Source organism: Heptranchias perlo, chromosome 6 (assembly GCF_035084215.1).
Source record: "Heptranchias perlo isolate sHepPer1 chromosome 6, sHepPer1.hap1, whole genome shotgun sequence".
Lineage (NCBI taxonomy): Eukaryota > Metazoa > Chordata > Chondrichthyes > Hexanchiformes > Hexanchidae > Heptranchias > Heptranchias perlo.
This window is the reverse complement of record NC_090330.1, coordinates 98,595,539-98,617,378: the sequence shown is the minus strand read 5'-3', so window position 1 is coordinate 98,617,378 and position 21,840 is coordinate 98,595,539. Positions and strand designations below refer to the sequence as shown.

Below are 21,840 nucleotides of genomic sequence, written 5' to 3'. Positions count from 1 at the left end.
ACCCACATTAACTAGTGGAAAAAAAAACTCAGAGCAATTGTATCACAACGTCAAAAGTTTCCAGCACCACAGATTGAACTGAATTTTTGGCAAAAAGACAGCAGAAAACCCAACCTGAAAGTGAGAAGAAGCTTGTGGGGACAGGGGAGAAATCATTAACATATGAATGTTAAAAAAGTTATAGTCGAAGTATTGTTGTAGTTTTGGAGTGAATAACTAGAGGGGAAAAACATCTTCAATGGAGACAACGGCAGAGAGCTCCTGCTGATGAGAAAAGAAACAAAGGCAAGTCTCAGCATGCTACACTTTCACTTAGTGAAGAGGAGATCACCTATCATTTAAAAGGAGGGAATTTGAGAAGACAATTGTTCCATAGAGAAATAGGGCAATATCCTATAGTCTGTGGAGGCTGAACGACTAAAAGGGTCTGTACCAGAAATAATACTTTTGCTCGAATGATTGATGATTACAGTACATACCTGAACACTGGCTATGGGAATGACCTGAGTTTGTGTGGGTTCCAAATTTCCTTGTGGTAGAGGCCCCAGCCTATCTTTCACAGATTGTTTGACAACTGTGAAAGGGGATTGCTTATCTGACTGCTGCAGTCCACAAACCACCTTAAAAAGACAAGTGAAAAATATAACAGCCTAGAAAATAATGTTACACATTTGAACTCCAAGGCACACTTCAAATTCAGTTATAAGTATACCTTACTGATTGTCTAATGTAGAGCAATTGTTATAACATACAGCTGACATTTAATCACTGGCAAAAGGTTACATTTAGCACTTAGAATGCTACCAAGTCTATTTAGGAATCTTACGTCAGATTACCAGGTCTATTTCCAATTTTTACAGCTGAACAGCTGGAATATGGTGAATTGGTAAACAGCAATTTTTCCCTTTGCATTTGATGAATTTCTGTCAATGCAAGGGATGTTGACACCGTGGTATAGAACACTTTCCTCATTTCAGGCACCCACTGTCTGTCTCAAGCACTCCTGGGTCAGGTATAGCATATGCAATAGAGCTCATTCCACTTTACCCAGACAAAATATTTCAACCGCAAGTGCAGTTGTATACCCCCACTTCCCATACGATACATTATACAGCCTTTGATTGCAGGAGCAGATTAATGCTATGGGCCCATGTCCAGTAAAAACTTAAATATTTCATTCAAACTAGTCTGGGCTGTATTCAGACTGGCTCTCAATGATTCATTTCAAAACTGTTCCTTGTTTAAAAAGTTATGTGGGCTCACCTGATAGTCTATATGCCTCACTTAATTGCTAAGCTAAGATTACTCCAGGTTTTATCCTCAATTCATAGTTAACTGATCTCAATCAATCTGGTGGTAGAAGCATTGTCCTAATTTACCCCTGGGATTTGGAGGGGGGGGGGGGGGGGGGGAAATGAGGTGAAGTAGCCTAGCCAAGGTTCTTTTCCCTATCCACTATCCCTGCTTGAAATATATATTAACAAAATAAATAAATAAAAAATATAGTTGTACAAGAAGGTCTCCTTGCCCTGCTAACTATAAAGGTTCCTGGGGGGTAAAATATGTTTGAACAGTCCTAGCCTGGTTCCTTGTGGACACTGGTCCACCATTCAAAATTGCCCCCAATTGGCAGTCTCACTCAGTGGGGCCCAGAAAATGTTACTTGAAAGTTCCCACCAAGGGATATTATTGAGGCAAAACAGAGTTTCATTCTGCAGCTGAATGTACTGTACCTGACCTCAAGAGTACTTGATGCCCAGAATGAAACATCAAAATAGAAACATTTTACATCCCCCACTACTAACATCTTTGCCACAAACACAAAAAAGGGAAGTTGATTATTTGGAAGTGGGTTGAGTCTTAGTCTGAGAAAGGAAACGTTGGTTGGAATTATATTAGCTCCAGACCACGTGAGCAACGTTGGTATTTTGTGCTAGGGGAAATAACCATCTATCGTCTTCCTGGCCTATATTTCTAGTAGTCCTGCCATCATGATTTCATCACGTTGTGAAAGTATGAAGCCTCAGGGGCCGCATGTGAAGTTTAAATGCATGTAGTCATTAATTTGCATATAAAACTTAAGCTATGGATACTAACCAATCCTGATGTTTTGATTTAGGATTTATCCAGCAATGAGGCCACAGCACTAAAAACAGCACTTTCCAAATCACAAACAGGACAAACCAGCAGATAAATACAAACACAATAGGGCTGAGTTGCCTGGGTTTGAGGGTCACAGATTTGACAACTCTGATCCATAATACTGAATACATACAACATTGTTTCAACCTTCCAAGGACTGTAGATTGCTTTCTATAGAACCATAGAAGTTTACAGCACAGGACGCAGCCATTTGGAACAATCCAAAACTAATTGCATTGCCCTGTTCCCTTCATAACCCTGTATCTTATTCTGCTTCAAATGTTTATCAGCAAAAGTCATGAAGTAAGGCAATATAGTATATGTGGTAGCACTGCAAGGGATCCACTGGGTACACTACAAACATTTCATCTGTAAAATTAGATTAACATTCTTTTATTATTGGCATTCCAATATTAAAACGTAAATTGTATTGCCTCACTTGCTACGACCAAACAAAACTGTGCACAGAAAATTGTAGTTACTACCTTTTGATTTGCAGTCGGCTTTTGCTGCGAATTGCTGTCCCGATGCCAGTATACCTTGATGAATCTATTATTAAGCACTGCTTCTGTACTCGAGATTGCTCTCTTTGCTTCTTCGTGCATGGCAAACTGAATGAGGGCACCCTCTAGATCACCTTGATAAGCAACCTTGAAAAAGTCAATCAATATATTTAAAATGAATTTCAGTCTCCTCACAAATCACAATGCAGATCAAGAAAGTCTCAGTTTTCCCAGCACTCAACAGCAGCAGATGCCTGCATAATCTAAGCACTCAAGCAGGCAACTATACTACCTGGGGTACATGAATTGATAGGGATTTCTTTCACTCTTCTTGCCAGAACTCCACGTTTCCCTGCCGCCCCCCCCTCCTGTTCCCACCCATGCTGCCCTGCTAATGGAGAAGACACCCTTGTTTTCCTAGCACTGCTCCATTCTACCATGACGAAACCAAGAATCACAACCAGTAGGCAAGGGCTGTCTCTGTTTTCCCCCTTACTTCAAAATCAGACTACAAAAGGAGGGGAACAAGAGGAAGGAAGGGAAAGAGAGAAAAGGAAGACCAAAGAGTTTTCAAAATATAATTGACATATTAAACCGAAGTCATCTTTGCCAGTTCAACTGGATGTTAAAGATCGCACTGTTCAAAGACCAAGGAGTTCAGAGACTGGCATTTTACAGTCCTGGCCAACATCCATCAACACTACCAAAAACAGATTCACTGGTCATTCATCTCATTAATGTTTGTGGGATCCTGCTGTGTAGGGCCTACAAATGCTTATATTTCAAAATAATTCTTAGTATTGTGCATGACATGATCTTGAAAAGAGAAGATTTGCACTATGTACATAATTATACTGCTTTCACTGTCACAACCTGGACAGAAAATGTAATCAATATCATTGGCACTGATTTTGAAACGGGCTTTAAATTACTGTTGTTGATAATAGCAAACAAAAGCTTATTGGATTTGTGTGATATTATTCCAGCTGCTATTTTAACAAAGGTTTTCACCTGTTTTTTTTAAAAAGTTAATAACGTATTAAAATAACAGAAAAATGAATGTCAAATACATTAAGAGTTGGTTGGCTATCGAGAATAATTTATAACCTAATTTGCTGAATGGCACATGCTGTATTACATTTTGCCACATGGTGGAGATTGCCTTAAGTGACAACTATAGTACAAGATTATAGTGGCACCTGCTGGCAGCAAGAAACTGCTTCTTTCAGCCAAAATAGTTCATACAGTGTAAATGAATAGAAATTTTCTGGAAAAAAGTTTACAATCAAAATTGAAAGAAAATTATGCCAAGTTAACAAGTGAAAGCTAAACATTAAGGATTTGTTTCAAAATTAGGCAGTAACAAATGTGAGAAATACTATATTAAGTATTTTGGACTTCTTTAGAAGATACTTGAACTGTTGCATGATTTTTTTCTCTCTCCCTCTGTATGGTTCTGTACAAATTATCTTGAATCAACTGTAATTTTTTCTCGAATAAAACAGCAACTGTCAAAGTTTGCATTTCTGACTGCAGATAGTTATTTCCATGCAAATTGACCACACAATATGCCCTTAACCAACAGTAGCACCTGGAATGAGAAATATTGCAACGTAAAATGCATTCTTATCAAAAACAAGAGAAACATGCACTTTTCAACATTCAGCAAAGAGGGGGAAAAGTATTTACCACACTGTGATTTTAAAATTCTTTATGTATTCCAAGAGGCAGAATGAATGTGATTATGAAAACAAAACCAGAAGGTCTCAACCCAAACAGGCTCCATTTTCTACTTTACCCAGACTTTGAACATTAAATACTCTTCATTGGGAAGGGATTTGTTTTACCTCTACGATGCCAGAATTCACTTGGAGTCCACATTCTGGTCTGTGGACAAAATTTGTTGAATAAACTGAGATGCGACCGTTGCTAGCCATTAAGATATGTTTTGAAACCTACTGTAAAATCTGGGGCTTGACCCTCTGTTATAAATTGAAATAGGACACAAAAATTTGACTTAGAGCAAAGTGCATATCGCTTCCAAAAAAAATTTACAATCTTATTATGATAATCAATGCTTAAATAGAAAGGTCAAGTCAAGCTTAATTCAAAGTGAGCAAAGAGTAATCAACAGCTGGAATGGGTTGTCAGGAGAGGTGGTTAGGCCAAGACACTAGACTCATTTAAAATACAACTAGGGCTGTAATGAAAAGACAGTAGGATTGGTATACAGAAAGCAGGAGACGTAATGGCCCCAAGTGCCGCCTTTATCCAAACCCATTCTCAATGCAAAGTGCAGATTTTAATCAGTGTTAAAAAAATCATTTAACATTGAAATCATAGGCAAATTAAAAAATAATTCCACAAAGTACACAATAAGCATCAAGAATGTTTTCAGAAAAACTCAGTTTTACAGACATTTTTCACAAACTGGGACATCATGGTGGTTCCCCACAACTGGCACCACTAGGGTTGGGTGATTCATTGTTAGCAGCAAGGCAAATCAATAGCAAACTCAATAGTGGCCAATGTAGTACCCATTTTTAAAAAGGAAGACAGGTGATGCAAGTAAATACAGGCCAGTTAGCTTAACATCTGTGGTAGGGAAGATTTTGAGAATCTTTAATTAATGTATCTAGATAAAGAGAAAATAGTTAGAAGTAGCCAGCGCAGATTTAAAAATGGATGACCATGCTTGACAAACCTCACAGAATTGAGGATAGATGGGCAAATTGCAGTGGATATAGTGTACATGGACTTTAGGAAAGCTTTTGACACATGAGAGATTACCAGAGAAGATTAATGGGTATGGAATTGGGGGGTAGGTTAGCAAACTGGATTAAAAATTGGTTAGAAGGGAGAAAACAGAGTAGGAGTTAAGGGGAGCTTTTCATATTGTTAAGTGGGTAGCGGTCTCTCTCATGGTTCAATTCAGGTTTGGTTTGCAGATTCAAGGGAGGCCACAATGGCAAATACATTTTTTTTTATAAAAGAAAGACCTAAGGATTAAGGGTTCAGTTTGGGATTGGTCACAATGTTAGGTACTGTCCCATTATACTCAATTGGTCATATAATGTTATGTCCATAGCACCAACTACAGGTGCAGCACACACAAACTGAGAATATCACTATCCAAAATTGCCGTAATTCATAGAGGGCTTACCGAAAGGCCTAGTAGAGTAATATATACCATACAGATCAAAATATCTTCATTTCGACTGCAGGCACTTGCTGAGTTAGCCAATCTAAGCAGATCAGCAGGTGAGATGCTTCATTTGGACTTAGCATCCCCGAGCCCAAGAAGGGAACAATTAATCACTCCTGATTACTATCAAGTGGTCTCTGCTGCAAAGTGCACGGATGGACATAGGGTGATTACAGGACCAGACTCGGCTGTGGAGCCTTTTACAATTTTTCTGAATTCCCACCTGCAAATTAACGATTGTTCCAAATTTGCTGAAGTGTTCATTCAGCTTGCTGATGTTATTCAACTCCTGCGGAACCTTCCGAAGCTCAAGCTTGGTATTTTCAATCCCGTATTGTGGTTTCTTTTGAAATCCTTGGTTATTTGCTTTGTTGAAATTTGGCCTGTTGAAATAGCCAGATCAGGTCAATCTACATCCTCATCAAAAGTTAACTATACTATTTTGTACAAGTCATATTTTGCATAAATTTGACTGAAGAAAATCTATCCATCTGTTGATTTTAAGGCTCAACGTTTTTGGCAGTTAGTTACTTTGCTTATTTGGATGTCCAGACCCATTCTAAGCAAAGAGTACATTACTAGGACTACCATTTTGGAATTGGATCTCCGAACAACCTGGTTTTCACAGCATTCCTTTTATGTAGCAACACAGTGTCCTGTTCTTAATTTTCAAATAATTTGTTTTAAAGAGTTGCTGAAAGAAATGGATTCCACTGCTGGCACACACTAAGGAGTCGCTTCCAATAAAGCCTTCAGTATAAAAACTAGTCTTGGCCCAAAATTAAAAATGATAAAATTCCTCTAACTTGCAATCATATTTTACAAACTGCCACGAAACTTTAAAAAGAAACACATTATTCATCATTCACCCTGAAAAACATATTGAGCCTTGGAAAGAACTGGAAACCATTAAAAAAACAACAAAATTTAGTTACAAGTAGTTTCAGACAACTGCTACTCCCACTATATGCTAATGGCCTGTTGTTTCTAATAACAGTTTTTTTTTTAAATGAGGCACACTAGTCTGGTGGTAAATGGACTATTGCAAGTTGAGGATTTCTTGCAACTTCAATTTGACTTCACGGAACTAATGACAAATTGGCACAGTTCTACAGTTATTGCTCATCTGAGCTTTGCTGTTACTCCAAAATTCAAGTCCACATTCTGTGTTGAAATTAGGACTCATGACACAGCTCTCAGTCCAACTCTATTTGCCAGAATCTCAAAACTGAAAACATGTCAACACCCTCAGTCTTCCCTTCTCTACAAACTACAGGTTTTTTAAAAAAAACTTGGCATCACCTAGCCACAACTACTTGATTTATCTTATCTTTCCCCAACTCTTTTTAGTTTCCTATTCTTTAGTTTTGGTGCTATTCTATAAAATGGCACCTGTCCCTTCATAATGGCTTCTCTTTTCCCCCCCCCACACAAAAATTCTCCCTTGTGTCACTGAAGGAATAGATTCCTTGCTGGGCAACAGTTCAATGGCAACCTGTCACCTTCTAGTTACTCACCCATGTGGGCATCATTCATGTGTGAGCCTTAACAAATGAGTGTCAGGCAGGCGATCCAACTCTGCAGATGTCACTGCAGTGCCGGAGCGAGCTTTAAGCTTAGCGGTAGCATTCCCACCCGAGTCAAAAGGTGCAGGGTTCGAACCCCACTCCAGACAGTTCTGGTGAGTGGAGACAGGAGCTCCAGCTCTTAATTCTGGGTTGACGTCTAACAGGATACTCGTGTCCGGTGGGTGTGGATGCACCCCATCATCGTATGGGTTGTGGGAGCCCGTAAAACCTTCCTGCTATATAGGGTTAACCACTCTATCGGCTGGCATAAAAAGATGGTTACAATCATAGAACGAGCATTCACGTTGCAGCCTGTCAAACTGTTAATCAGTCTGCGAACCTTTCCACTACTTCACACTATTTTCCATGGGATATGAAAAACAAATTGAAGTCCCCAATCCTATCCTCAACTAATATTCACATTTGCAGAGTTCTAGCAAGGGTCACTGGACAGCATCCAGAAGTGAGAACCTTGGCTGAAATTTGCCACCATAACCCAGGATGACTGAATATCTGTAGCATGCTTACTGCCACCTCAGATGATATCAGCTAAGTCAGCAAAAACCAGAGATTAAACCTAAGACCTTCCTGGTCCTTTTGGCTCAACTGCTAAACCATCAGGGGATCATGATCCTGAGTTTTCAATTTTTTTTGAAAAAAAAGCACATCTCAATCATGTACCATCACCTAAATTACTTGATGCAGAAGCTCAGTGAGCCTGAACTTTAGCCGACAGATATTGAAATCTTTAATAAAGACATTGGGGCTATCAAATCTAAAAATCTTGAGGGTTCCTATGACTAATTTTATTTGAATAAGATGCACCTAAATATTTGGAACTGTTGCCAATAATAGGAGAAAAAAGTAACTTAAAAAGATGAGGCTCATAAAGAAGCCTACTAAAAAAAAATGGGAAGGGCATTTGTCAAAGATGTGCCACAGGCCACAAAGCTCATCACTAGGTACTTCGTTGGTGAAGTTTTATACTTTATCAACCCAACCCTATTGACTTACAATGCTCTTGTTGGAAAGGTCAGTGATAATGTAAATAAATTTACACAATTCATTTGCAATGCTAAGAAAATTACTAAAGAGTGCGACAATATATAACAGAAAATGAAAATCAAACTTTACTTGTCGAACCAGGATTTCTTTGCAGGCACTCCTTCAGCAACAGCGCCTATTGTACGTTTCCTGGACTCAGAATCCACCACTATTCTCATATTGTTGTTGGTAATAGGTTTTTCTGTTTTCACAGTTATATTTACAGCTAGGATGTGAACAGATGGAACATATGGTCATTTTCAAAACCAGAACATACTTCAATGAAAACCTATTGAATGCAAGCTGCTCTCTTTCATGATTCATAAATAGAATTATAATGGATGTGTGAGAGCCAGTAATTAGCGTCTATAATGCAGAAAAACATCTCAAGACGCTTCATAGAAGCGTAATCAGACAAAAATTGACACCGACCCACAGGAGCTATTAGGAGGGGTCAAAGAGGTAGGTTTTAAGAAGCATCTTAAAAGAGGAAAGATAGATGGCATGGTTGAGAGGTTTATAAAGGGAATTCCTGAGCCAAGACCATGACCATCAATGGTGGGGCAAAGGGAGTGGGGGAAGCACAAGAGGCCAGAGTTGGAGGAATGTAGAGTTCTCGAGTTATAGGGCTGAAGGATGTTACAGAGATAGCGAGGGGCAAGGCCATGAAGGGATTTCAACATAAGGACGAGAATTTTAAATGGAAGCGCTGGGGGACCAGGAGCCAAATTAGATCAGCAAGCACAGATGTGATGGGTGCAGGTTAGGACGTGGGCAATGTCACAGAGGTTTAAGTCGGTGGTTTATTTGTTGGAGAGGATAAGGGGCCAAAGCTCAGCGTGGGGTCAAATAGGACACCAAGGTTACAGTGAGCTTCAACTTGAGGCAGTGGCCGGGGGGAGCGACGGAATCAGTGGTGGGGGCCGAAGGCTATGGCTTCAGTCTTCCCGATACTTAACTGGAGAAAATTGCATCTCATTCAGGACTGGAAATCGGACAAGCGGGATGTCAGCACATGGACAGTGGAAGGGTAGAGAGGAGTATTGTCAACGTTCATGTGGAATCCAACCCTATGTATTCGGATGATGTCATTGAGGGACAGCATGCAGAAATTGGTGGGAGCCAAGGATAGATCCTTGTGGAACTCCAGAGGCAACAGTGTGTAGGCGGGGAGAAGTCATTGCTAGAGATGTTTTGACTACAATTAAATAAGTGAGAGTGGAGACGAACAAGGGCAATCTCACTCGGCTAGACAAAGGCAACAACAAGTTCAAGGATTTTGGAGGGGAAAGGTAGGTTGGAGATGAGGCGGTAGTTTGCAAGGACAGAGGGGGTCAAGGGTGCTTTTTTTTGAGGAGGAATGTAATGACAATGGATTTGAAAGGGAGGGCACATTACTGGAGTAGAGGGGACCATTTACAATGTTAGCTAGCATTAGGGAAGGGAAGTTGGGTGGTCAACAGTTACTGGGAATAGAGTCAAGAGAGCAAGAGGTGGGTCTCATGGACAAGATGAGCTCAGAGAAGGCACGAGGGAAGATAGGAGAGAAGTGAGAGAAATATTTGAATTCAGGGTTAGGGCAAATGGACAGGGGCATAAAGTAGAGACAGCTAAACTTAGATAATCTTAGTGACAAAAGTCCTTGAGCTCCTTGCACTTGGTGTTGGGAGGTGTGGATGAAGGAGGCAGGAGAGAGGGGTTTACAGAGACGGTTGGTAGTGGAGGAAAGAACCTGGGAGTTATCTTTGCATTTCAGGACAATCCTGGGGTAGTGAGTGGTTTTGGCAAAGGAGAGCATGACCAGATAGTGCTTTATGTGGTCCAGCCAGATCTGGCAATAGATGGCCAAACCAGTTGTGCACCAAATACGTTCAAGTCTGTGCTCCTTGGATTGGAGGGAGCAGAGATGGAGCTACACTCAGGGAACGACTGGGGGAGAAGAGAGTAAGAGTTTTATTGGGGACTAGAGGCATCAAAGGCAGAGGTAAGGAAGCGAATGAGCAGATCGACAGCTACAGAAGTATCGTGGCGAAGGGAGGGCCAAAGGCTGGGCAGCTGTGAGGTTGAAAGTGCAGTTTGTAAGTGACTCAGGCAAGAGTTTTTTTTTGCACCCCGGGGTAGATGCAGAAGGAAGCGATCAGAGATGTTTACGGCGACAGTAGTAGAGGCGCCACGTGAGATGGCAATGTCGAGAGGTGGCCATGAATATTGTAGGAGAGTTGAGACCGAGACAGAAGGGAATTAAAATCAGAAGAGAGCGAGGTGAGCAGAGATGGAGATAGTCATCAGAGAAGATGAGGAATCGTTCAGAGCAGAGGCTGGGGAAAGAAAGGAGAGAAGATATCTCAGTGAGAAACTCAGGGTGTGGGTAACGGCAGAGAACGAGAATTTTAAAGGAGAGGCAAGGGGCTAGAACAAGGCGAGATACACAAAGGAGGAGAAAGTGCCAGAAGTAGGGGGAGAGACCAAGGTGTGATTTGGTGATAAAAGCTACACCGTCACCACGGCAGTTTGGGTGGGGTGGGTGGTGGAAAGTATAGTCAGGCAAAGAAGGCTTCAGTAAGGGCAAGGTGTTGCCACCCGTAAGCCAAGCTTCAGTCAAAGCCATGATGTCAATGAAATCATCTATAATGAGGGCCTGGATCACAAGAGCCTTGAGATGCAATTTATTCTAGGGGGTTCAGATATCCAAAACATGAAGCTTGAATGGTTTAGGATTTTAAAATTGGCAACCCCCATTAATGACTCTCAAACCAGAAGAAACAGTCTTTCCCTATTCACCCCATCAAACAAGTCATAATTTTAAAAACCTCAATTAAATCTCCTCTTAGCCATCTCTATCCCAGGGAAAATAATCCCAGTATCTCAAGTCTCCCCTCGTAACCAGTGTCGCATCCCAGATATCATCCTCGTGAATCCACAACATATGCTCTCAATGGCTTTAATGTCCGTTCTATACTAAGAGTACCCAAAACACTCTTGACTGCAGCCTAATCATTGCCTTTTACAAATGTATTACCTCTTGCACTCTATGCTCCTATGCATAAAACCCAAACTATTATGATGTGTTAAATTATAAGCAGAATAGCTGAATTATCAGTTTTACAGGAGTTAGGTTTGTAAGTTTTTGCCTGTTGCATAGCAGATATTTTGTATACATATTTTTACTGTACCACGTGGTGGCAGATCCATATCTCCGGATGTGAGTCCAATTAAGTTAGGTCTTTGGCTGTGTACTCGGTGTCTGTAAACAGGTCTTGACGCACTAGTAATACTTGGTGCTTCAGGATTATATCCATCAGTTTCGTAGGTTTCTACAGGCAAAAACAAACATGCATGAACTGCAGAGCTAGCCTCTTTATCTTGTTGTGGTATCTAGTTGCAACCAAAAATGTTTAATAACAGTTTGCAATGATATAACACCATGAACACAAGAAACATACCAAGCTATTTTACAGAGAAGGAAGAAATAAATAAATTAAATATACACTAAGCTATGGAGGAGTTAGGAAAGCTTGGTGGAGGTCTTTTCTAAAAAAAGGTAAGAAGTGGGGAGGCAGATGAGGAGGTAGGGAGAAAGTTCCAGAGAGTAAGGCCGGGGCAGCTGAATTTCTACCACAAAGATTGAGAAGGGAGTGGAATGCACAGAAGGCCGGAGTCAGAAGACCACAGGGTGCAGAAGAGGATACAAAGATCTTAAGTTCCATGTACTGGTGGACAGGGAGCCCATGTAGGTCAGTAGGAACCACAGTTTGGGGGGGGGGGGGGGGGGGGGAGAAATAGTCGAGCCAAATGTTGTGCAGGAAAAAAATGCAGCTGGTTGATCCCACTATCCCTATGCTATTGTCTCCCTATAGTCCTATATCTATCTCTGCTTTGGAATTTATGGAGGGAGGGGGATGGGAAATCAGCAAAGATGACACCAGTGAAATCAAGTTTAGAGGTGACAAAAACAAGGATAAGAGTCAAGACACTAAACCAAAGACAGTACAAGAATCAATGTAATGCTTAGAAGGGAAAGGTAATCTGTTGCAGGCAGCAAGAGCACTTAACACAAGCTATTCTCACTTGTAAATTCTCCTGATGGTTTTTAGCAGATACTCACCAACACTTCAGCACACCTTCATGAGGACCCAAACTTTAGGTCAGGTGTAGGTCTCTTCACCACTATCAGCCATGGGCTCAGTCAGTTGAATGACTCCATCCTTCTAACTTCATGTGACAATGCAAAGCAAATACTTGGTACTAACTGAGTACGTGTGTGTACACACACACACAAAAATAATTAGGAACTTCATGTTTTAATATGTTAGATGTACAACAGGAAAACATTTTAGATTTTAACTATTCCTGGATAGAGTTGAAGTTAAAGCTGTTCTTTAAAGGGTGCTTTTGAGTGAGGGGAGTGGTAGAAAAATCCTTCTGCTGATGCCACAATTGAAGAGGCTCAAGATCACTATCTCTGTTGCTTTTGATGACTCAAGGGTAGGGACTGCATTAGTCATCACTTTTCTGGATTAAGTACCAGTTGAAGCTCCTAGCTGAACACAAATACTCAGTACATTTTTTAAAAACAGTTCCAAATTATACCGCATGCAAATGACATTCCAATGACTTGCCATCCTAAATATTCTCTGATACTCCTTGCATCATACCGTTGCACACTCTTATTCTGTTTCGGGATCTAAAACTGTGGCATTCATGGCTTCCCTCAGTCGCCCCTTCCTTCAAATCAACATGCTTTAAAACCCAAGCTTGTTAAATACTGCCCTGCACAATGAATCAAAGTCTTAGTCACCACATCAATATATCATAATTAGTACAGCACAGGAGGAGGCCATTCAGCCCATTGTGCCTGTGCCGGCTCTTTGAAAGAACTATCCATTTAGTTACATTTTTTCTGCTCTTTCCCCATAGCCCAATAAATTTTTTCCTTTCAAGTATTTTTCCAATTCCCTTTTGAAAGTTACCATTGTATCTGCTTCCACCACTCTTTCAGGTAGTGCATTCCAGATCATTACAACTCGCTGCGTAAAAATATGTTTCCTCACATCGCCTCAGGCTCTTTTGCCGATCACCTTAAATCTGTGTCCTTTGGTTACTGCCCCTCTGCCATTGAAAACAGTTTCTCCTAATTTACTTTGTCAAAACTGTTCATGATTTTGAACACCTCAATTAAATCTCTCCTTAACCTCCTCTGCTCTAAGGAGAACAACCCCAGCTTCTCCAGAGTCTATCCACATAACTAAAGTCGCTCATCCCTGGCACCATTCTAGTAAATCTCTTCTGCACCCTCTAAGGCCTTGACAACCTTTCTGAAGTGTGGTGCCCAGAAATGAACACAATACCCCAGCTGAGGCCTAACTAGTGTTTTATAAAAGGTTTAGCACAACTTACTTGCTTTTGTACTCCATGCCTCTGGTAATAAAGCCCAGGATCCCATATGCTTTTTTTTAAAAAAAAGCCTTCTCAATTTGTCCTGCCACCTTCAAAGATTTGTGTACATACACCCCCAGGTCTCTCTGTTCCTGCACCCCCCCTTTAAAATGATACCATTTAATTTATATTGCCTCTCCTCATTCTTCCTACCAAAATGCATCACTTCACACTTCTCTGCATTAAATTTCATCTGTCACATGTCTGACCATTTCACCAATCTATGTCCTCCTGAAGTCTGTTACTATCCTCCACATTGTTTACTACATTTGAGTTTTGTGTCATCTACAAATTTAGAAATTATACCCTCTATACCCAAGTCCAGGTCATTAATATATACCAAAATGAGCAGTGGTCCTAATACCAGACACCTGGAGACCACCACTGTATACTTCCCTCCAGTCTGAAAAACAACTATTCATTACTCTGCTTTTTGTCCCCGAGCCAATTTTGTATCCACGCTGCCACTGTCCCTTTAATCCCATGCATGGGCTTTAATTTTGCTAACAAGTCTATTATGTGGTACTTCATCAAACGCCTTTTGAAAGTCCATATACACTTCAACAACCACACTACTCATCAACCCTCTCCGTTACTTCAAAAAACTCAATCAAGTTAGTCAAACGTGGCTTTCCGACATCTAGACACGATAAAAGTTGATTCAAGCAAACATCACAAAGCAAGTCAATCCCCCTGGTCACCATTTGAGCACTGAATTGCTGCAAGTTTCCCAATATAAGAAAACAGATAAACTCAATCAGGGGAACTGTGGCTACTTTCAAGATGATGGTATGTAATCTCTGACAAGTAGTAAGATGTTCACTTACCAGAATGAATTCTAATAAAAAACTTAATTGTAATAATCTTTCATATCCTCATGTCTTGTACAGTTATAAAAAGATCTGTTTTACTCCACAAGAGAGATCTGTATTAAAATGGGTATTCAACTGCTCCCTATTGTACATCACAAGTTAAGTTTGGATTAATGCAACTGTTGATCTTTCCCTTCCAAAATAACCTGACCATCTTCCCATTTGTACAGCATCTAATCATTTGTCAAGAGTTCCATGTCCTACCCTCAACATTCTTGCAGATCACTCTGTGCATAAATATTTGTTGACATCAGTCCCAAATGTATGCAGCTAGATCACAGATCAGCCATGATCTTATCAAATGGCGGAGCAGGCATGAGGGGCTGAATGGCCTATGTTCCTACGTTTCCTATGTGCCCTTTACAACCATGAACTTGTACCCTCTGATTTACTTTCTATATGGTACAATTTTGAAGCACTGGGCATCCACACAATACCTCCCCACCATTTTGATCTAGCTCCTCTATCCTCTGATTCCCATCCATTCAGCCACTTACAAATCCATATCTCTGCCTACGATATAAAGGAGTTTCTTGTACTGTACTTCAAAGTGCTTTTTGAAGTCTAGGTAGATTATGTCATAGGACTTTCCTCCGCCGTGCCCTGGCCCAGCTGAGACAAAGCCTCCTCAAAAAGTCTGTAACACTGGTCAGCAACCTCAAATACACCATTTAAAAAAAAGAGGGGTGGGAAAAGGAATAGAAAATCTTATTTAAAATCGGCCTAAAATGCCAAAAAGGACAATATTTTTACCTGCAGTATATGGAGGAGGCTGTGCTACAGGAGGCTGGTGATGAATCACTGACGTGACAACAGGAGGGACTGAACTAGTAATTGAGCTTGGGGGTGCATCCATTCCAGAGGGCTGAAGTGGTGGTAATGGTGGTGGGGGACCTACTAAAAAACAACAAACTTATATTACCAACTGTACTGTAAACAAGCAGGTTTTTAGAAACAAAATACTTGAACAAAACCAAGAGATCAAACCTAACTCTTGTCAAGTTTAACAAAGAAAAAAACAAACTTGCATTTATACAGCTCCTTTCATGACCTCGTGACTCCTCAAATACTTCACAGCCAATGAACTGTAGTCACTTATGCGCACAAACACAGCAACCAATTTTCACACAGCAAGGTCTCACAAGCAATGAGATAAAATGTCCATATAATCCTATTTTTAGTGCTATTTGTTGAGCGATAAATGTTGGCCAGCTGACACCAGAAGAACACCCTTGGGATCTTTTACATGCACTTGAACAGGCACCCAGGGCCTCGGTTTAACATCTAATTTGAAAGATGGCACCTTCAACAGCATAGCACTCCATCAGTACTGCACTGACGTGTCAGTCTAGATTATGCGCTCAAGTCTCTGGAGTGGAACTTGAACTGACAACATTCCGACTCAGAGGAGAGAGTGCTGCCACTGAGCCAAGGCTGAAATGCAGAAACAGCAATATGTTTATCTGTTAATTATTTCCAAAACAGACAAGTTCAGCTAGTTAAAAACAGATTTTGGCTGAAATTCAATAGTTAAATATTTGAGACATGGCATAACATTATGAAGGCGAAACACTTCTTTGCCAGATGTGGGACCATTTGAGAGAGAAAAAAATTTGAGGTCACAAGGCATCCAAAAACATGCACATGTAAAGAATGAGATTAGACCAGAGGACTGGTCTTGGCCATGCCTTATGCAGCATGGGAGAAAGGGAAGATCACATGATTCTTAAAGCTATAAAGCGTGCATAGATCTTGGAGCACAATTGAGATCTTTTCCTCCACTGGATAACAGCCTCAATTTTACTGTATGCAAAAGGTATTTGGTTGTGGAAGAACTCAACTTTTTTAAATTCTCCAACCATCTCCCCCTCTCAAGGCATCAACTCTTTACCGGGGTATGCTTCCACAAGCTTCTAGCACCTTTTTCTATCTTGTCCAAGTGGCCACTATGGCATAGAAGCCTGGACAAAAGTGTCAACATGCTATTTAAACGTGAGGGGTTACAAACAGTGCCTGATCTTGTTCTCAACTGTCATCCACACGCACATTTACAACAGAAGTTTTTGGACAGCAAATGAAAGCAGAAGTATTAGCTAATTTCCCTGCTCCTACCCCAAGGATTCTGAGGTTGATTATAGTGCCACTACCATCACAGCAGCAGAGATCAGCTAAACGAATTAGAACTTCTCTTGATGGACAATAATGTCATTCTAAAAAGGGACCCAATAATTATTAAGCAATTTATTACAGATAGGGTGAGGAAACTCTCAAGTAAATCTGAATTTAAAAAGGAAATCAGTTTGAAAGTGGTGGAATGTCAATCTTCTGAAGGGCATTCAATGATTTAGGAAAAAATACTGAAATATGATTGCACTTACACACAACAAAATCTCCAACATATGCTGGCCAATGGCTTGGTAACCTACAACATATTCTACTTGAACGTCCTGTGTTAATTCTGTTGATTTTCAAAGCAATGCAATGTTCAGAAAGCTTATACTTTACCTGCAACGGGTGGCAGGCTTGGTGGTAATGGTCCTGGTGGAGGGACTGGAGGTCTGAGATTTACAAGTGGAGGAGTCAGAATGGGTGGCGGTGGAGGAAGGGCAGGAGGATTTGGTCCCTCAACTCCTGGGGGCTGTGAGGGAAAAGGTAGCATGCCTGGAAGATTCACATCCTCTACCACTACTGGATCACTTCCGTGGTCAAATGGACACATGTCACCTCTCATACAGAAGCCCTTTTCTGTAAAAAAAGAAATGCAGTGTAAAGTAAATATAATTAAAACAATCTGCAACACATCAAAAAGAACCTTTTATACCAATGTATTATGATATTACATAGTTGTTTCAACAATACAGTACAGTAGAAGCCTCTTAATGGGACACCCCTGTGGTGAGCGAAACATTCCCTTTATCCAGCCGTTCCTGTTAAGCAAACACAGTAGAATGCAGGGAATGAATTGATGCCTGTGCAAGTGTTGTGTTTTAGTGAACATTTCCACTATTAAGTGCCCATTAACTAGTATGTACTGTATTTCCAATTAACAGGTTTAAGTTCTCTTCCCCATTGAAAGCCAGTCTGGTCTTGAAATTTATTTAGATCAAATCGCGTAAGCAATAGCCAGTTACAGCACTTGAATTTATTTTGCATTTTTAATACAAAGTTTAGTGTTTAAGTGGGATGACAATCTGTTTAAACATTGTAATAGCCCTGTCTTACCATCATAGTCTCTACAACGCTTCTTTGGAAGTGGCCCTCTTCCATATGAGTTGTGATCTATCTGGTCTTCATGGTACTCTGACCAACTTTCTGTTGTGGTGTTGCCATGATGAGCTGGTGCTATAACTGTAATTGCACTACTCAGAGTAGGAACAGGATAATGCCCAGATGTTATGTTTGGCACAGTATTGGGAGTGTAGCCACTTTCCGATGATTCTGTCCTGTCGAGATCATACTTTGACTTCCCAGAATCTCTCTCTAAAGAAATAAAAGGATCAGATATTAAAATATAACCCGGTCAAAAACTTTTAAAAACTTACTGCTGGAAGCCATAGCTATATAAGCTGTTCCTACTTAAGATTTTTGATATTATTAGATTTTGAAGTTACAAATAAGATTATTGCACTTACATAATCAAAATCAAAGATGTGTAACTATGCAACAGAAAATGTTTTTAAATGAAAGTTGAGAGTTAAAATGGACTTCCTTGGAGTGCCATCTGCACCAAAAACACTAAATTGTATACTCCATTTACATTACACTTCATTATACAATAAATTTGTTCCTAAATGAACACAATTATGTAAAAATAATTGCTGGAAATTGGCTAGTAGTGCACTCTGCAGTTAGTCAGTCTACTGATAAATGAGAATTGAGAACAGAAGGTAAAACACCAGTGTGGTAAACCCAAGCTATTTTCCCCACCTATCACTGATATACAACATTCTTCACCGAATACAGCAGGCCCACCCATTCCCAAACTTTTACCAGTTCTTTTAGCATTAGATGTCACAGTAGCCAGTGTTAACCCACTCAGATTTTGTCCCCTGCATTTAAGTAAATGCCTCATCTCTGCTCTATTCTGTATCTCTACTCAATTGCTCAGTTAAGATTGTGGATAGCTGTTTCAAAGAGCCGACACAGGCATGATGGGCCGAATGGCCTCCTCCTGTGCTGTATCATTCTATGATTCTATATGAAGCTACATCCCATTAATCTGTGAGATTTGTTACGCTATTAAGGTACTCCCCACTTCAAATAAAAAAAAGTTAGAATATAAAACTTTAGCTCTCGATTTACAGGTCAACAAGCTAACTCAAAGTCTATGTTTTTAAGAAATATTTTCCAACTCATGTGCATCAAAGCGATTTTAGGAGCAGAAGAGGATAAGCTAAATCAGCAACAAATGGACAACAGCAATTGTATACATGTTGTATGGCTTTGAACCATGGAAAACGTATCAGCTGAACACCAGCAAATCTGTACCTTGTACATAATAGCAGATTAGAATAACAACAACTTGCATTTATATAGCACCTTTAACATAGTATAAACGTCCCAAGGCGTTTCAGGAGCAGTATCAAACAAAATCTGACACCCAGCCACACGAGGAGAAAATAGGACAGGTGACCAAAAGTTTGGTCCACGAGGTAGGTTTTAAGGAGCGATTTAAAGGAGGAGAGCAAAGTAAACAGGTGGAGGGGTTTAGGGAGGGAATTCCAGAGCTTAGGGCCTAGGCAGCCAATGGCACGGCCGCCAACAATGGAGCGATAAAAATTGGGGATGGGCAAGAGGCCAGAATTGGAGGAGTGCATGATCTCAATGAATGGCGGAGCAGGCTCGAAGGGCCAAATGGCCTACTCCTGCTCCTATGTTCTTATGTTATGTTCAGAGATAGGGAAGGTCGAGGCCAAGGAAGGATTTGAACCCAAGGATGAGAAATTTAAAAATCAAGGTGTTGCCGGATCGGGAGCCAGTGTAGGTCAGCGAGCACAGGGTTAATGGGTGAACGGGACTTAGTGCGAGTTAGGATATGGACAGCAGAGTTTCGAATGAGCTCAAGTTTAAAGGAAGCTGCAAGGTGAGAGGCCGGCTAGGACAGCACTGGAATAATAGAGTCTGGAGGAATCAACTGGGGGGCTGCATCACTCATCCCTCTAAAATAAAATCACATATTCATAATGCAATAGATTGAGAAAAAGTTGAGGATATCCTCGGACATTTCTGCAGCTTGTGGAGTAATTTTGTGGCATACATCACTGTCACACAAAAAAGTTTCATAGCTTAGGAGACTGGGTATCTTTTCTGTGTGATACTTTTAAGTTGAAATTTTGGATACTGCCATGTATATAGCAAGTAAGTAAGTGATTCAATGAATTTGAATGAAAAAACTTTTCAACCACATAGTATGTTATGCCATAGTCTGAAATGAAGATACATAACATCCCAGGTTACCAGCAACACTGGTCTGTTGGATACACGCAAATATCCTTGCTTCCTGCTTATTCTTCTACACTACAAGCAAGTACCTCATCAACTGACCTAGTACGGACTGTATCAGGGGCTGCAAGAACAAACCTACATCCTACCCCTCAATTACACACAACTGCTCTATGCCATCAAGCTACTGAATAAAAGCTTCAGGCTGAGAATGCAACCAAAGTAGGAATAACATAGCTAGAAATGATAGAAAGGTTTCAATAAAAGCAGATGCTTTCAATAAAAGCAGAAACTGGTTGAGGCTGCTCAAACTCAGGTTACAAAAGGACATTTGAGGTTGCTCAAACTCATTTTACCCAAAACCATCTCTAGCCAGAGAAAAGATATTTATCTCATTAAAAGGGCAGTATACCCACCCAAATGCCAATCCAATCAAATTTAGTTTTTATTTCAGTTGAATACTCAAACACCAAGATTATAAAAGATTACCCTACAGTACTCCTTTAAGTGATCACAAACTTAGCCAATCAGCAGCATTCAGGACCACAAGAGTAAAGATTAAAATGCTGACCCAAGGTGTTTTTAGGTACAAAGCTCAAGACTTATGTACATCTGAATATAACTACCTCTGCTTCTACTCCTGCTTCTGCTCCTGTCCCTGTTTCTTTCCTTACTCCAACTGCGACTCCGACTCCTACTGTAGCTTCGGCTCCTTCCTCTTCTTCTGTTGTATCTGTCCCTGTATGAATCTCTCCTTGGAGGATATCGGTCGTACTCCCTTTTACGAGAACGATCATTTTTTCTGTCATCGCGGTTTCTAAAAGTTAACAGAAACTGTAACATTACTGAAGAATGATTATCTGACTGGTCCCTTGACTTTAACTAAAAGCCATGTGCTCATTAGACAACTATTCCAATCTAGCTGATGTATTTTTCTAATCCAGCCATAGACTAACATTCTTCTTGCTGAATGGTAACTCCATATAGGTTTCAAAACAAATGTTGTGATAGGCTGATTCATGGTTAATATATTATGTGGTACATCTGATCAACTCAAGATTGTATTCTCACAATTAACCATCCTCAGATGTTTATTATTGATAGAATGGTAATATATATAAAATTTCTCACATTTACCAATTTAGTTATAGGGTAAATGCATCGTGTGTACTCAGCCACAGGCAGCAGAAAGGTTCCAGGTTTGAGCCAAGCTAGCTGACAGTCAAGGCAGCAGTGGTTGCACTGTAATTGGGCTCATTGTAACCAGGCTTTTTTTGCGGGGGGGGGGGGGGGGGCGGGGGGGGGAAAAGAGGAAAAAAAGGACACGGTTTGATGGTAGGTAAGGGAACCCCGTCCCAATCTAGCCGGTCACTCCTTTTGGACAGTGTTATGGATGGATGCCATCAGCCTTGGATTTGAAGACTGCTCAAGACAAATAGTATGACACTTGTCAGTTACACATTAAGATTGGCTAGCTGACGAGGTACCAAAGTACTGCTGATGCTCATGGAATCACACCCACAAGCCCGCACCTTTCAGAAAAAGGAATGGAGAAAGAGGGATAAGATTTAAAAAAAAACACTGACCCACATTTCAAGTAAACAAGGACTGACCTTAGCCCCCCATGT

General features: G+C 40.5%; 1 protein-coding gene across 2 annotated transcripts in view; it reads right to left on the bottom strand.

Annotated features, from left to right (window-relative positions):
• Positions 1–21,840, bottom strand: part of rbm26 (RNA binding motif protein 26) — a 71,638-nt gene that overhangs the window by 24,752 nt on the left and 25,046 nt on the right. The window contains exons 5-13 of one of the 2 annotated variants that reach the window (XM_067986498.1): positions 20,839–21,029; positions 17,993–18,250; positions 17,276–17,515; positions 15,524–15,667; positions 11,636–11,776; positions 8,553–8,688; positions 6,074–6,233; positions 2,628–2,792; positions 480–620 (exon numbers count right to left, since the gene is read on the bottom strand). In XM_067986498.1, the coding sequence (XP_067842599.1) occupies positions 480–620; positions 2,628–2,792; positions 6,074–6,233; positions 8,553–8,688; positions 11,636–11,776; positions 15,524–15,667; positions 17,276–17,515; positions 17,993–18,250; positions 20,839–21,029 (1,576 nt within the window). The remainder of the gene's footprint in view (positions 1–479; positions 621–2,627; positions 2,793–6,073; positions 6,234–8,552; positions 8,689–11,635; positions 11,777–15,523; positions 15,668–17,275; positions 17,516–17,992; positions 18,251–20,838; positions 21,030–21,840) is intronic. The other variant, XM_067986499.1, reaches the window with a different exon arrangement.